Consider the following 14,442-nt stretch of genomic DNA (forward strand, 5'->3'; position numbering starts at 1 on the left):
TGCCAAAAACCAAAAACAGGGGGGAATATTACTGTAGTGACTTAGAACCCATGCTGAGGAGGGGTTACATGAAAGACTTGCCGGATTGTAGGAGAAAAACCCAAAACTATGAAGTTACACAAAACACAATTCTAATAAAGTAGGACGTTTTGATTACAACAATATCGTCCCTCTCTGAGTGTACAAGCCTGTATTAGATATCGATATGAACATATAGATACAAGCAATATTGACATGGAGCTAGAAATTCAGCTCCAACCCATCACATTGATGTCTGCCCATCTCTTTGCACTTCCTGAAAACACAACCCGATTCCTTTCCCAGTAACTTTACATGTTACCACAAAGTTATGTAGTAGTAGGTCCTTCCACATAGGTCGATCCTGCATTGAGAAACCTTGAGATTTTTGTTTATTGAATCAACAAAATGTCAAGAATTTTAACCTCATTGCTACTCTGCAAAACAAGGAATCTTCCTAGGTCATAACTGGGCCTGCAACTTTGGGTTCCAGCTGAAACCTTCCAGCTGCAGTCACTCAAATAGTGGACAGGACTAAGGTTTTACTTGGCTGGGGTAGGATCAGATCTAAATTTTGGTTTTACCCTAATAATGCTAGCAAAAAAGGAGATTCCAACACGAGATAACAGTATCTTCAAATCAGTAAACCAAAAGTGGATAAAACATAAACAATGAAAAATGAAAAATAAAATCAGCCCAGGCCAAGCCTTTTAATCCCCTAAGCAATCATGGATGGAAAAAAGGTCCAAACCAATAAAAAAAATTGGACTATTGGACTCGATTTTGACCAGCAGTGTCTCGATGGGAAAGCTTGAACTGAACTTGAGATGGCCCAACTATCTGAAGTTGCAGCCTTGATCAAGCAGTCAAATTGCATATGGAAACTAAAGTAGAAGCTTTTGAAATTGTTAACTCTTTGGTGTTACCATGATCAAGTACAAGGATTTTAGGGTTGAATGGGTATATGTACCTGCACTCAAGCTTCACTTCCTTCAGGCAATGTAATCAAGCGTGTCTTTGAATCATACACCATTTGAGTCTCACAACTATAGACAAAATATTATAGACGAGATTTCAAAAAGTCAGTGGAGAAAATATTGCCTCTTTAACTAATGATCCCAAGAGAATGCTTGCAGGAACATCAATATTAAAAATTCACAATGTCTATCGATTAATGCAGTTAGTAAATAGCTTTAAACTTACTTGGAACATTTAAGATTGTTGGTGGTACCACCATTGGAAATTGACAGTATAGTGCCAAAGAACGAAACATTCTCTGTACCACAGTTTGGGCAGGGGCCCTAAAAAACAATGTTTTATTAGTTGGGCGGTTAAACTGATATAACATGGATTTTCAGTATAAAACCTTATAATAAATGTGTGCAGAAATTTTACCTTTAGGATCAAAAAATCTTTCAAAATAAATTTGGTAATTGTCTGAGATAGCCAAAATATGAGGGGCACTGCAGCAAACCACGTGAAAATGAAACTGAATGGTTCCTGGAGCTGCAACTCAATGATTTACAGATGAATCAATAAATAATAAGATAACCAGACTTTAAATGTGAGAAGCAATGACTAAGAATGGTCAAAAGTTTGTTTTTTCAATGAGCAAATCTGATTCAATTGACCAACCCACTCAGCCATTGGAACATCTCATTCAGCATCTTCCATAGTGATAAATGGAGAATGAGTTATGAGAAATAATTGGCAAGCTTCAATTTCAATAAAAAGTGTATCTAATCACTTACCTTCAAATGGTCAAAAACTAGAACAAAAAAATAAACACTGAAATGCATAAGAATCAGAACAAAAATAATAATGATAATAGCTCACCTCCAAAAGAAAAGTGATTTCAAATCCAGTCACATCATCCAGGAAGAAAAACCTGTCAATACAAAAAGAATTGAACAGGTTTAGATCCACAAAGTAGGCTACATGCCAGTTGCTTTGGGACAACAGCAATTTATTCCTCCAAACCACCACCATAAAGAAGAACCAAAAATTCCAAAAAAGAAGATAAAATTTGAAGTTAAAGGCATACTAATACAGTGGTGCAAATTCTACTTACAATGACAGTGCAACAACAGCAGCTGGGACATTCAAGAGGAACATCTTGAGATAGTCGACAGACAGATCACTATAAACCTATATGGAGAAGATGAAAAAAAGTTAACTTGAGTGTATCTAGTAAATAGTAACTAGTAGCAAGTTGCATGCACTAGAATACGACTGCAAAAAAGATATCAATAAAGGTCTCCAATAAAAACACATCAACTCTGTTGAATTTTGACTTAGTATTTGCTGGAATTTGAATTTTGAATATTGCAGCTGGAGTCTTGCACAAAATCTGCAACATCTAGATATTTTCTTATTTTTATTTGGTCAAGATTTGGTTTCTATTTTATAGGAAGTAGTTGTTCATCATCTAGTAGCTTGATTTTCTGCTATTCTAATGTCATTTAAGTTACAAGTTCATGTATAAATTCAGCATTCTTCATCAATAAAATTAGAGCTCCGGTAGCCCAAAAATATATATTTTGTATAAGTGTTAAATCCAAATACCAACAAAGTGGTATCAGAGCCTTTCTTATCTTGAGGGGCCAGTGAGGTGAGTGAACCCAAACACCTTCTAAAATCATTTAGCAATGGAAGAGTCAAGTCTCACAGTTGCACCATCAATTCTTGATGGAGACAATTATGAAACTTGGGCTGTTAGAATGACAGTTCATCTACAAGCACTTGATGTTTGGGAAGCAGTGGAAGAAAATTATGAAGTTCCTCCCCTGGGAGCCAATCCAACTGTGGCTCAAATGAAGTTGCATAAAGAAAGAAGGACAAGAAAGGCTAAAGCGAAAGCTTGCTTGTTTGCTGCAGTTTCACCATCAATTTTCATCAAAATCATGAAAATTGATTCAGCTGCAGAAATTTGGGAGTATCTCAAGGAGGAATACAAAGGAGATGAAATAATAAAAAACATGCAGGTGATGAACTTGATTCGAGAATTTGAAATGAAGAAAATGAGGGAGTCTGATGCTGTTAAAGACTATGCTGCACAACTTCTTTCAATAGCAGACAAAGTTAGGCTGCTTGGAAAAGAATTTTCCAATGAGAAGATTGTTCAAAAGATATTGGTTACACTTCCTGAGAAATATGAAGCTACAATTTCCTCTTTGGAGAATTCAAAAGATCTGTCAACTATTAGCTTGACAGAATTATTACATTCCTTGGAGGCTGTGGAACAAAGAAGACTCATGAGACAAGGAGATACTGCAGAAGGAGCATTTCAAGCAAGAATGCAGAAAAATGCAGGCCATAAAAATGGAAAGGTGAACAACAACAAGTCGTGTGGCAACAACCAGAAAAATGGAGTTTTTCCACCTTGTCCTCATTGCAAGAAGACAAATCATTCTCCACAAAAATGTTGGTGGAGACCAGATGTGAAATGCAACAAGTGTGGTAAACAAGGACATGTGGAGAGGATTTGCAAAAATCAACAGCAAGAAGAAACTAGTGCAGCAGTTGACTATTGCCAGGAGGAGCAATTGTTTGAAGCAACGTGTTTTGCTAATAAAAGCACCTCTAAAAGCTGGCTTGTGGATAGTGGTTGTACAAACCACATGACAAATAATCAAGATCTCTTTAGAGAACTTGATAGAACAACTATTTCCAAAGTCAGAATTGGAAATGGTGAGTATATTCCAGTGAAGGGCAAAGGAACGGTTGCTATCGAAAGCCAAACAGGTTTGAAACTCATTTATGATGTTTTGTTTGTGCCTGACATTGACCAAAACTTACTCAGTGTTGGACAGCTCGTTGAGAAAGAATTTAAAGTTTATTTTGAAGATAGGAATTGCATTATCAAGGATGCTGAAGGCAAAGAGGTGTTCAACATAAAAATGAAGGGCAAGAGTTTTGCCTTGAATTTACTGGAAGATGAGCATACTGCTATTTTACAACAAGATAGCACAACAATGTTTTGGGACAGAAGGGTCGAGCACTTTCATCATGATGATGTGCTCTACATGAAGAAAAATCAAATAGTTGAAGGACTTCCTGACTTAGAAAAAGATCTTCCTATATGTGCTACTTGTCAATATGGGAAGCAAACTAAACTTCCCTTTCCAAAGAAAATATCCTGGAGAGCAACCCAAAAATTGCAACTGGTGCATACTGATGTTGGTGGATCTCAAAAAATGCCATCCTTGAAATGGAATGCAAACAATGTTTGGTGGATCTCAAAAAATGCCATCCTTGAAATGGAATGCAAACAATTTTGGGCTAAAACTGCAAGTAGAGCAGTATATTTTCTGAACATATTACCAACAAAAGTGTTAAAGAAGCAGACCCCTTTCGAAGTTTGGTTTGAGTGTCTTTGCATCTACGAAGTCAAGGAGGAGTGTTGAATTTTGACTTAGTATTTGCTGGAATTTGAATTTTGAATATTGCAGCTGGAGTCTTGCACAAAATCTGCAACATCTAGATATTTTCTTATTTTTATTTGGTCAAGATTTGGTTTCTATTTTATAGGAAGTAGTTGTTCATCATCTAGTAGCTTGATTTTCTGCTATTCTAATGTCATTTAAGTTACAAGTTCATGTATAAATTCAGCATTCTTCATCAATAAAATTAGAGCTCCGGTAGCCCAAAAATATATATTTTGTATAAGTGTTAAATCCAAATACCAACAAACTCCAATTCCTACAAAGGTTTAAATTTTTAAAAACTGGAGTATTTATGCTATTCCTCAGCAGACAACTTAAAAACACTAATGCAATGAAATTTTACAGGCAAGTCAGGCAATCAATGTTCTGATTTGCAGACAAGTATCTAATTAATCAATACAAGGTAGATAATGATGTTATGAGTCAAAATTAAATCGTGAAAATGTAATTGTATTTGTTGGGAGGCTACCGTACCAAACCCAAATAGTACCAGGCTTATAAAAGATGCTGCTTGTATTTAAAGCCACGTGGAGCAAGATATGGTGGAAAGAATGAGAGGAAAAGAGAAGTGGAGCTTATAACATTGGCTTAACTACCTACTTGGCATTTTTAAAAGTTCATAAATAAATCATATAAGCAGTAAATAAATCGAACAACCAACCCACAATAACTTCAAAATAATAATCATGCAGTTTTAGCCATGCAACTTTTAAAGCTTAAATGACACACAGGGTTACATTAAAGCACACACCATGAAAAGGGAGAAGATACAGAAAGATACACACCTTTTTACTACGAAGACTGCATCTTGGACCCTCAACTACAATTTCACTTCCTTCAATCTAGAAAAAGAAAATTATGGATAAGAAGAAAGCATAATAATAGCAGCAATTATATGGATGGCCAAACACAGGAAAAAACAAACTTGAAAGCTAAATTAACAATGGAAGCTTTTGAAGAATCTTTAGTTGGATAACTTTCTATGTAGCTCCACCCAAATGCAATTGCATCACTTGAACTGAATTCATTATTGTGAAGGAAGAACCTCATATAGTATTTTTGAGAGGTGATAGAGAAGTATGGTTTGTGAAGTCTTTAGGTCCTTCCAAAGGCCAAATGGAGGATACTAACTTAAAACCATTTATCATAGATCTAAAGTTGGCATCATCAATCTTATTCTACCATTCAACCTTATGTAAAATCATGTATTCTCTTAGTAATAAGTAATCTGGTCATCCCTATGACCACCTCAGACCACATCATTTATGGCCTTCAACTACAATTTCACTTCAATCTAGAAAAAGAAAATTATGGACAAGAAGAAAGCATAATAATAGCAGCAATTATATGGATGGCCAAACACAGGAAAAAACAAACTTGAAAGCTAAATTAACAACGGAAGCTTTTGAAGAATCTTTAGTTGGATAACTTTCTATGTATCTCCACCCAAATGCAATTGCATCACTTGAACTGAACTCCTCATTATTGTGAAGCAAGAACCTCATATAGTATTTTTGTGAGGTGGTAGAGAAGTATGGTTTGTAAAGTCTTTATGTCCTTCCAAAGGCCAAATGGAGCATACTAACTTAAAACCATTTATCATATATCTAAAGTTGGCATCATCAATCCTATTCTACTATTCAACCTTATGTAAAATCATGTATTCTCTTAGTTATAAGTAATCTGATCATCCCTATGACCACCTTAGACCACATCCTTTATGGTCTTCACCTTGTTTAAGGGGACCTTCAACTTAACCATCTCACACCTTGTCACTACTACAATTATTGGTCCTCGTTGCATATGAACAAAGTATGCGAGTCAAAATCCATTTTATCACTTCTAAGTGCTCCCCTAGTATTTCAATATAATGCATTGTTGGTCTTACATCCATCATCTAAAATTCCCCCTTCAATCAAATTGGTGTAACATGCCAATCACAAGACACTCAAGTGCCTATCCAATTAATTTATGTAACTTTTTATCATACGTAAGATCTCTTCAATCTCTACCTCCTTGTGGACTGCATCTTACACAAGTGTGGCCTTACAAGTATTTATAGTGGGTCGAACTTTCTAAAGAGATAGTCATTAGATGCTCAAAAGTCAGCACAAAAGTTTTCTGAGATAGTCATTAGCTGGTCAAAAATCATCACAGAAGTTTTCTTCATGTATCTTTGGCTGAAGCTTCTATATGGTTGGACACTGTAGAGGCCTCCAAATTAGTGTGGAGTTCTCTAGAGTTAGGTGGAAGCCTTCGGAGTAGTATAGGAGTATCTAGAATACTTCAAGCAGAGTGTATTGAGTATCAGTTTTAGGAAGATTTTGGACACTCAACAAACAGTTACAAAGGCAGCTATGAATAGATGAAGGCCCATTTGGTCAGAGCAAAGTCTTTGAGATGTCTACGTGCCACATGGTGGTTGAGAATCTCCTAACTTCATGGCTGAGTAGACTAAAGCCACATTTTTATTTTTATTTTTTGATAGGTGACTAAAGCCACATAATGCTAACCCATTGTATAAATTATTTGTATAGAGATACTTGCAATCAAGAAACAAATGGGCACCAACCTTAAGCTTTATCTTCAAATCGTCAAACTCTTCATCAGACATTATCGGGTTCCCTGCAACATAGGCCATGGAGGCTTCAAGAAACTTCTGTTCATCAGAACCTGCATTACACATAAGCCAATTTTACATTTTAGAGATTTAAAAAGTATTACAAACTATTATATCATAAAGATATTGATTAAGATAATCTAAATATGTACTTAGCATAACAACGCTGCTTCCTTCCCACATGAGTTCTTCCTTGAGGTTGTCAAATTCCTCATTTGACATAATAGCCTTTCCCTCATAATAAAAAGACTACAACAGAAAAATGGAAAGAATATTACAACAAAATGTAATGAGAATAAACACAAACACACCCCACACAAAATAGTGGAGCTGCAAATTTGCTCTAAAGGGGCCACATAAGCTCTGATTAGGTTAGGCTAAAAATGAGGCCAATAATGACTAAGCCAGAAATTTGCCCAAGGATATAAGAGTAAAGAAAAATTTCAAAATGATGATAAATATAAAAACTTTACAATTCTTTTCAACAAGTTTTCATGAGTGGTCATGAGTATTATCAAATAATACTCACATGCAAATTAAAGATTATCAAAATTATCTAATAATTTTAGAAAATCAAGATTTTGTTTAACTTTTTATAGAAATTTAAAGCGTGTTTGGCAAATCAACTTAATAATATATGATTTAATAACTTAATTTAAGTCATTAAATAGATTAAACATGTTTAGAAAAATAGCTCAATACCATAACTTAAAAGTTAAAAATAACTTTAAATATTAAAATCAAAATAATTAAATTATTTCTAAATCCCAGATTTTTTTTGCCTTATTTACCCACATCTGGTGAGAGTCTCCTTTACATCTATGAGGCTCCACGTATATGACCCATTTTGCACTGTAAATATTTTGTAATTATTTTATGGATCTATAATAATTTTAATATGAATGTTTAACAAATAAATTTATCATTTAAGATTAATGAGGGAAAACATTAGTTAATATCAATGAAGGTAAATATTTCAACTTGTTAATTTAGACAAAAATTAAAGTTAACTTACCAAACAACCTTAATAAACAAAGTTAAAAATAAACTAATAAGTTTTAAGTCAACAACTTAAGAATAATTTAATTTAGAATTAACTTAATTAGTTAGGTGTAAGGTTTTACTAAGCACTCTCTTATTTTTGTGAGAAACGCTATAGATTTATTTCAATAAGAACAATGAGAAATGGGTACCACAATACCACTAGGGTCTGGAATATCATATATCTGGCATCATTCTCTCTCCCTTTGTTTTTCAAGGATAGAATGAACGTAGGTGGTATCATTTTGTGTATTAAGGCTTGGTTGCATATAGTAATAGAGGTTCTGTTATGCTTGGCCAAAGTTGGATCCTCACAGCCTCATTTAGGAGGTTTTAATTCAAGGTTCAGGATACACGTGGCCCTGGCCCTATGCTAAATCAGCAAGATAAGCAACAAAATTAAATATAAAAGCAAATGGGTAAAATACAACAGAATCAACCTGCAGTGCCTGAAGAAAATCTTGTTCCATCTCCCCAATTGACCTCTTTTCTTTCTTGTCTATGCTACAGTAGGGCAAGATTTTAGAATCAACAACGTCATCTCCTTGGACCTGACCTGTAAACATTTAAGTCAGCGTATCTTATGCAAACCAAGGTTGAATTCCAAATCTAAGTAAATCTGTGTGAAGTTTCTTCTTCTGTGCATAAATTACTTGTTTCTTCTCATGTGCATAAATGTTTTTTAATTTTCTTTCGTATTTTTTTCGTGATAAATCAATAACATCGTATTTTTTTTGTACGTTTTTTCCTTTTCTCAATATTTTCCTGAAACCAACAAAATATAATAAACACTTCTGCTAGGGATGTAAAAACCCTAACCTTGCTGGTCTGCAGTGGCCTTAGGTGAAATAATAAAAAGTCTACGCGAAAGACGCAACTGCCGACCGACCAATTGAAATGACTCAACTCTCGAACAAGATGATGCAGATGACAACGATGCCGGCGAAATCAATGGCTTCCGTGACGAAGAAGCGAAGAGGCGCGGCGCTGTGGTTAGAGCAAACCCCAACTTGGTAGCCATTAGGCTTGAAAACATGAGCTTCTTCTCCGGCGGTGCCGGTGGTGGTGGTGGTGGAAAGTGGTGGTTTCAGGTGAGAGTGAGGTGAGGGAAATGAATTGCATTGTGATATTTTTGGGTTGTTTGGAGGGAGAGAGAGAGAGGGACAGCTCGGAGATAAGGTAACTCTGAAATGTGTGGAGGGAAAATGCAGAGGATCTCATAGTTTCCCACTTTTGATTTCGTGTCATCTGCCACGTCATCAATTTTCCTTTTTTATTTGTACTAGGATACACGTGGATGGTCTCTTATACTTATTACCCTTGGATACACGTGTCGATTGCTTTGTGGATGGGTTTGGTGGGCCTTTTTTGGCCTGGGCCAGAGTCTGATTCAAGTCCACTATCAGCTTTTTATTAATGACACTCGTTATTATTATGATTGCCTTTATTAAAAACATAGCTAATTGTCTTAATATAAAATAAGATCTTTTGACTTATTTTAAGGTGTTTTTAATGTAAGCATTACCCAAAATGATTAAAAAAATTGGAATTATAGATTTTTATTTTATTATATCATATTAGCTTAATTTCTCCAAAAAAAATCCATATTAACAAAAAAAAAATCATGATAAAAATCTTTCATTATAATAAAAAATAAATAAATAAGTGGTGATATGGGGGGATTTGGTAAATCAATTTAATATCTTAATATAATTTTAAGACTTAATTTAAGTATTAAGGTGGTGTTTGATAAATCAATTTAATAACTTAAAATGACTTAATAACTTAATTTAAATTATTAAGTAAATTAAATATATTTGATAAATTAACTCAATGATATGACTTAAGATAAAAATAATAATAATAATAATTTTAAGTAATATATAAAAACTATTAACTTATTTTTAAGTTAACATATTCATTTTATTTTTTTACCTTCATTTGCCCTAATTATCTCAATAATCTCGTTCGCTACTTCATAACCTCCATAGTTATTTGATTTTCTTTGCTCTAATTATAATTTATCATAATAATATGTCAATTTAATGATTTGAAATAAATTTTAAGTTAATTTTATCAAATAATCTTAACAATTAAAAGTTATAATTAAGTAATAAATTTTAAATCAACAATGTAACTATAATTTAACTTAAGGCAACTTAAATCATTAAAATATAAATATTAGTCAATATTAATAGTAACTCTTACTAAACTTAAAAAATAGTTTTATAAATCAAACCTAATGATGCCTAAGAATTTTATTTTTTTTATTAACTTAATTCTGTAAAAAATTTAAAGCATTTTTAGAGCTAGTTATTGATTAAGTTATTATTTTTTATAATATAATTTTATTTTAATAAAAATAGTGATTTTTGTTTTTGCTTCTATCATGGAAAAAGTTTTTTTTTTCTTTCCATTTTTATCCGTATTGGACCATCAAACTAAATTTCTCAAACAAAATAAGACTAAAATAAAATAATTTAATTTGAATAAGAAATTAATCTAAAATAAATCCACAATATATGTGTATGGTTCAATCTCAGTTTTTGGAATTTTGTGGATTTATTTTAAATTAATCTCTTATCCAAATTAAATGATTTTGTGTTATTTATTTTATATTGAGATTAGACTTGTAGACCCCTTTTAAAAATCAAATGTTATTAGTTTTATTTATTGCTTTTATAGCATTTGAAGGTTTTTTTTCTCTCACACTCGGGAAGAGTTGGCCACACCTTAAAGGAGTGAGGGACCCCCTTTCTACCGAGAACCAGCTGCATGGGCATGTGGCAAAGAGCATGGCTCACCATGGTGGTGGTTGACAGTGATGACATCCTCCTTGAACAAGGAGCAGTGGAACGGGTAGTGGCTTACGAGAAAAGACAGAAACAGGAGAGAGGCAAAAAGCTAGAAAATTTGAGGGAGCTTGGGAAGAAACCAGTTGGAGGGTGGATAGCTGGAGAATAGAAGATTTTCTAGAGATAGCAAAAAAAAAAAAAAACAAAGCTTGGAGTCAAGCGAGCTTTTGTTCGAGAAGAGGTTTCTCAGGTAAGGACCCTGTATTTACCATTGCTTCTGTTCATTATCTTCTCCTTCTTATTTCTAGATATTATTGTTTGTTTTGGGTAGGGGTATTAGGCTATATGTTTAGCTTTCATTAATCTCTGGAATATCTATAGATTTGTTGTCATTGTTTTATCACCTCTTTTCCTTGGTTTTATTGAAAAGTAACTTTACTCTACTTTAGTTGCATTATGAGATATCCCGGAATTCATACCCTTGTTTTTTTTTGTATGAACCTATGGTCCCTCAACCCACTTGCAAGCCCGTGGATAACTCGTGAAATGAGGCTTCGATTTATGTCCTTTTGGTTCATTCATTCTTGTTTTCTTTTTGTTAATGGTCCTTGCCCTATACTTCTCTGTTTTTGGTGTCTGTCTGTGGTGTGCTTTGGTTGGTGCGTCTTCATCTAAGAGTGAAAATACAGGGAGTGAATGACGAGGCTGTCAAGATGTTGTTGTCCAACCTGGAAGCATAGGACTGGATCTTGTTCATGTTGCCTTTGTCCAGATGTTTAACACTCCCATCAATAGCAACAAGGATGTAATGAAGACAGTTGTTCCTGTATAGTTTGTTAAGAAGAGTGACAAAGTGGGTTCACCTGAAGCTGCCTTTTTTTGCAAAGTTGGGAATGAGACCTTTCTCTTGGGGTCTTGTGGTGTTGCCCGTTTATGGCCATAACCCCATTTTCAGTCCCGAGATGCTAGAATGTATAAAAAGAGGATCACATTGGTGAGTTTGCAGCTAGAGTCTCTATGGTTCCCTTACACCCATTGATTATCTCATACCCCACCCTAGCAGTTGCACCTCAGACCCACGTACTAGACCCCATTACCAGGGTGGAAGCATGGTGATAACTCCATTCAGGACCCCATCTGTGACTTTGTGCTAAGGAGTCAAAGCAGCTCAAAGAAATGATGGCCCAAATGAAAAAATGATTCAATAATGCTCCACGTGCATGAATTCCCATGCCATAGCCATCCTCATCTCTCCATCTTCACACCCCACGAACCCTCTTCATACCCACTTCTTTCTCTAAATCTTCATCCATCGTAACCTCCAAACCCATCCCCATACCCGTTCATTTATCCATCACACCCATTGCAACAACCCGCTTCATTCTCATACCCATTTTCACTCTTCCCATACCCACCACATACCTATGCCTCCATCCATCATTTCACCACCTTATCTGTTCAAACCCGTTCTCCTAGTCCCATGCATGGAAGCCTCATCTCACTCCGTTCTTAAGTATTATACCTATCACTATACTCCATTTATCACACCTCATGCCCACCGAAACCTTCTCTTTACCCACCAATGTCTATCATCACTCTATCTTCATTTTCTAACACCCATCAAACTCATCACCCTTCCACTTACCATCAAGCGCTCCTGTCTCCTCCACCACAGGTTTTAAATGCATTGCTTTGGGTATCAACTATCATGCAAAGTTCAAGTCTATGTTTTCCAGAACAGTTTGGGATCTTTAAGGTTCTCCATACAAAGGCTTAGAGTATTCATGCTGCTACCACCACTACCGTTGAGGCCCAACTCGATAATATTATCACTCCACCCTAGAATTTTAGCCTTATTTCCCTCTACAGAGGACTGGATTCAAATCTTCTAGCATTGCTGATTGTTTTTTGTTCTAGGGTTTATACATAGGTAGAAGGCGGAGTGAAAGGGAAGAATCTCTTTCTTTTTTTCATATAGTAATCTAGGTTTTGCTGTTTTTGTGTGTCCGTGGTGGTGGTAGTGTTGAAGAGGGTGAAAAAGTGATATATGTGTTATAATTTTGAAAAAAGGGCTTGGTGTGGGTATGGCAGTCACGTGCATAAGAGAATGGGTTTGTGGTGTGAATTTCAAAGATATGTGCATTGGAAAATGGGATAGTGTAGCATTATTGCAATGTAAAAATGGGTTTGTAGTGCTATTGTACCTGTACGCGTTATGATACTTAGACCATGTCTTTGTTTTTTTTATTATTTTCTTAGTTTTCTTCAACTTTTACGCAAAAAAAAAATTAATTTTCAAATTTTTAATCTTAAGATAATTTCCCAAAACTCCAGTTTTAATTTAAATTTTCAAAACTCCTATTTAAAAAAAAAAATTATTTTCAAAACCTTGACTTTCCAAACTTTAATTATTTTCAAATTTAATTTTTAAAATTTCATCTTTAAGTAATTCTTCAAAATCCTAATTTCCAAATTCAATTTCTAATTTTTGGAATTCCGATTTCCATATTTATTTATTTAATCATTATTATTTTTGTTATTATTATTATTTTATTTATTTATTTTTAAAATTTAATCTTTAAGTAAATCTCAAAATTATGATTTTCGAATTTAATTTCCAATTTAAAAAATTCCAATATTCACTTTCATTTATTTATTTTAAAACAAATTCCATCCTTAAACAATTTTTCAAAATTCCGCCGAATTTAATTTGTAATTTTAAAAATTCCAATATTCACGTTCATTTATTTAATTATTATTTTTGTTATTATTATTATTCTATTTATTTATAAAAAATTCTATCCTTAAACAATTTTTCAAAATTCCAATTTCCCAATTTAATTTCCAATTTAAAAAATTCCAATATTCACGTTCATTTATTTAATTATTATTTTCATTATTATTATTATTTTATTTATTTATTATTATTATTTTTATCAAATAAAAAAATCAATTCTTGAACATTTTTTCAAAATTATGATTTCCGAATTTAATTTCCAATTTAAAATTTTCCAATATTCACGTTCATTTATTTAATTATTATTATTTTTATTATTATTATTCCATTTATTTATTTATTTTTAAATTTCTGTCCTTAAACATTTTTTTTTTAAATTCCGATTTCCAAATTTAATTTCTAATTTCCACAATTCCAATTTTCACATTTATTTATTTAATCATTATTATTTTCGTTATTATTATTATTCTATTTATTTATTTATTTTTAAAATTCCATCCTTAAACAATTTTTTTTTTAATTCTGATTACCAAATTTAATTTCCAAAATTCTAATTTTCACGTTTATTTATTTAATCATTATTATTTTCGTGATTATTATTATTTTATTTATTGTTTATTTTTAAAATTCCATCTTTAAATAATTCTTCAAAATTCCGATTTTCAAATTTAGTTCTTAATTTCTAAAATTCCAATTTTCCAATTTCCAAAATTACAATTTTCACATTTATTTATTTATTTATTATTATTATTATCATTTTATTTTTTATTTTTTAAAAAATTCCAC

General features: G+C 33.1%; 1 protein-coding gene across 3 annotated transcripts; it reads right to left on the minus strand.

Annotated features, from left to right (window-relative positions):
* LOC100242824 (PGR5-like protein 1B, chloroplastic) lies at positions 1–9,348 on the minus strand. 3 transcript variants are annotated; one of them, XM_002282084.5, is made up of 11 exons: positions 8,944–9,348; positions 8,565–8,680; positions 7,236–7,332; positions 7,036–7,136; positions 5,249–5,305; positions 2,090–2,166; positions 1,855–1,906; positions 1,414–1,524; positions 1,222–1,319; positions 989–1,064; positions 1–382 (listed from the first exon to the last, which is right to left on the minus strand). In XM_002282084.5, exons 1-10 carry the CDS (start codon positions 9,158–9,160, stop codon positions 995–997), a joined length of 996 nt encoding a protein of 331 aa, XP_002282120.1. In that variant the 5' UTR covers positions 9,161–9,348; the 3' UTR covers positions 1–382; positions 989–994. The 3 variants fall into 3 exon arrangements, with proteins under 3 accessions (XP_002282120.1, XP_010661470.1, XP_059599221.1); XM_010663168.3 differs by having other exon boundaries at positions 1–396; positions 8,944–9,309; XM_059743238.1 differs by having other exon boundaries at positions 1–1,319; positions 8,944–9,309.
* Between the last annotated feature and the right edge of the window lie 5,094 nt (positions 9,349–14,442).

Source organism: Vitis vinifera, chromosome 2 (assembly GCF_030704535.1).
Source record: "Vitis vinifera cultivar Pinot Noir 40024 chromosome 2, ASM3070453v1".
Taxonomy (NCBI): domain Eukaryota; kingdom Viridiplantae; phylum Streptophyta; class Magnoliopsida; order Vitales; family Vitaceae; genus Vitis; species Vitis vinifera.

Bases quoted from the DNA above. Each gene is read 5' to 3' on its own strand.
- LOC100242824 (XM_002282084.5), bottom strand. From the start codon at position 9,160: ATGTTTTCAAGCCTAATGGCTACCAAGTTGGGGTTTGCTCTAACCACA. The intron at 2,167-5,248 runs GTGTGTATCTTT...TTCTCCATATAG, and splicing joins GCAGTCTTCGTAGTAAAAAG to GTTTATAGTGATCTGTCTGT. The intron at 1,320-1,413 runs GTAAAATTTCTG...ATTGTTTTTTAG, and splicing joins AAGATTTTTTGATCCTAAAG to GGCCCCTGCCCAAACTGTGG.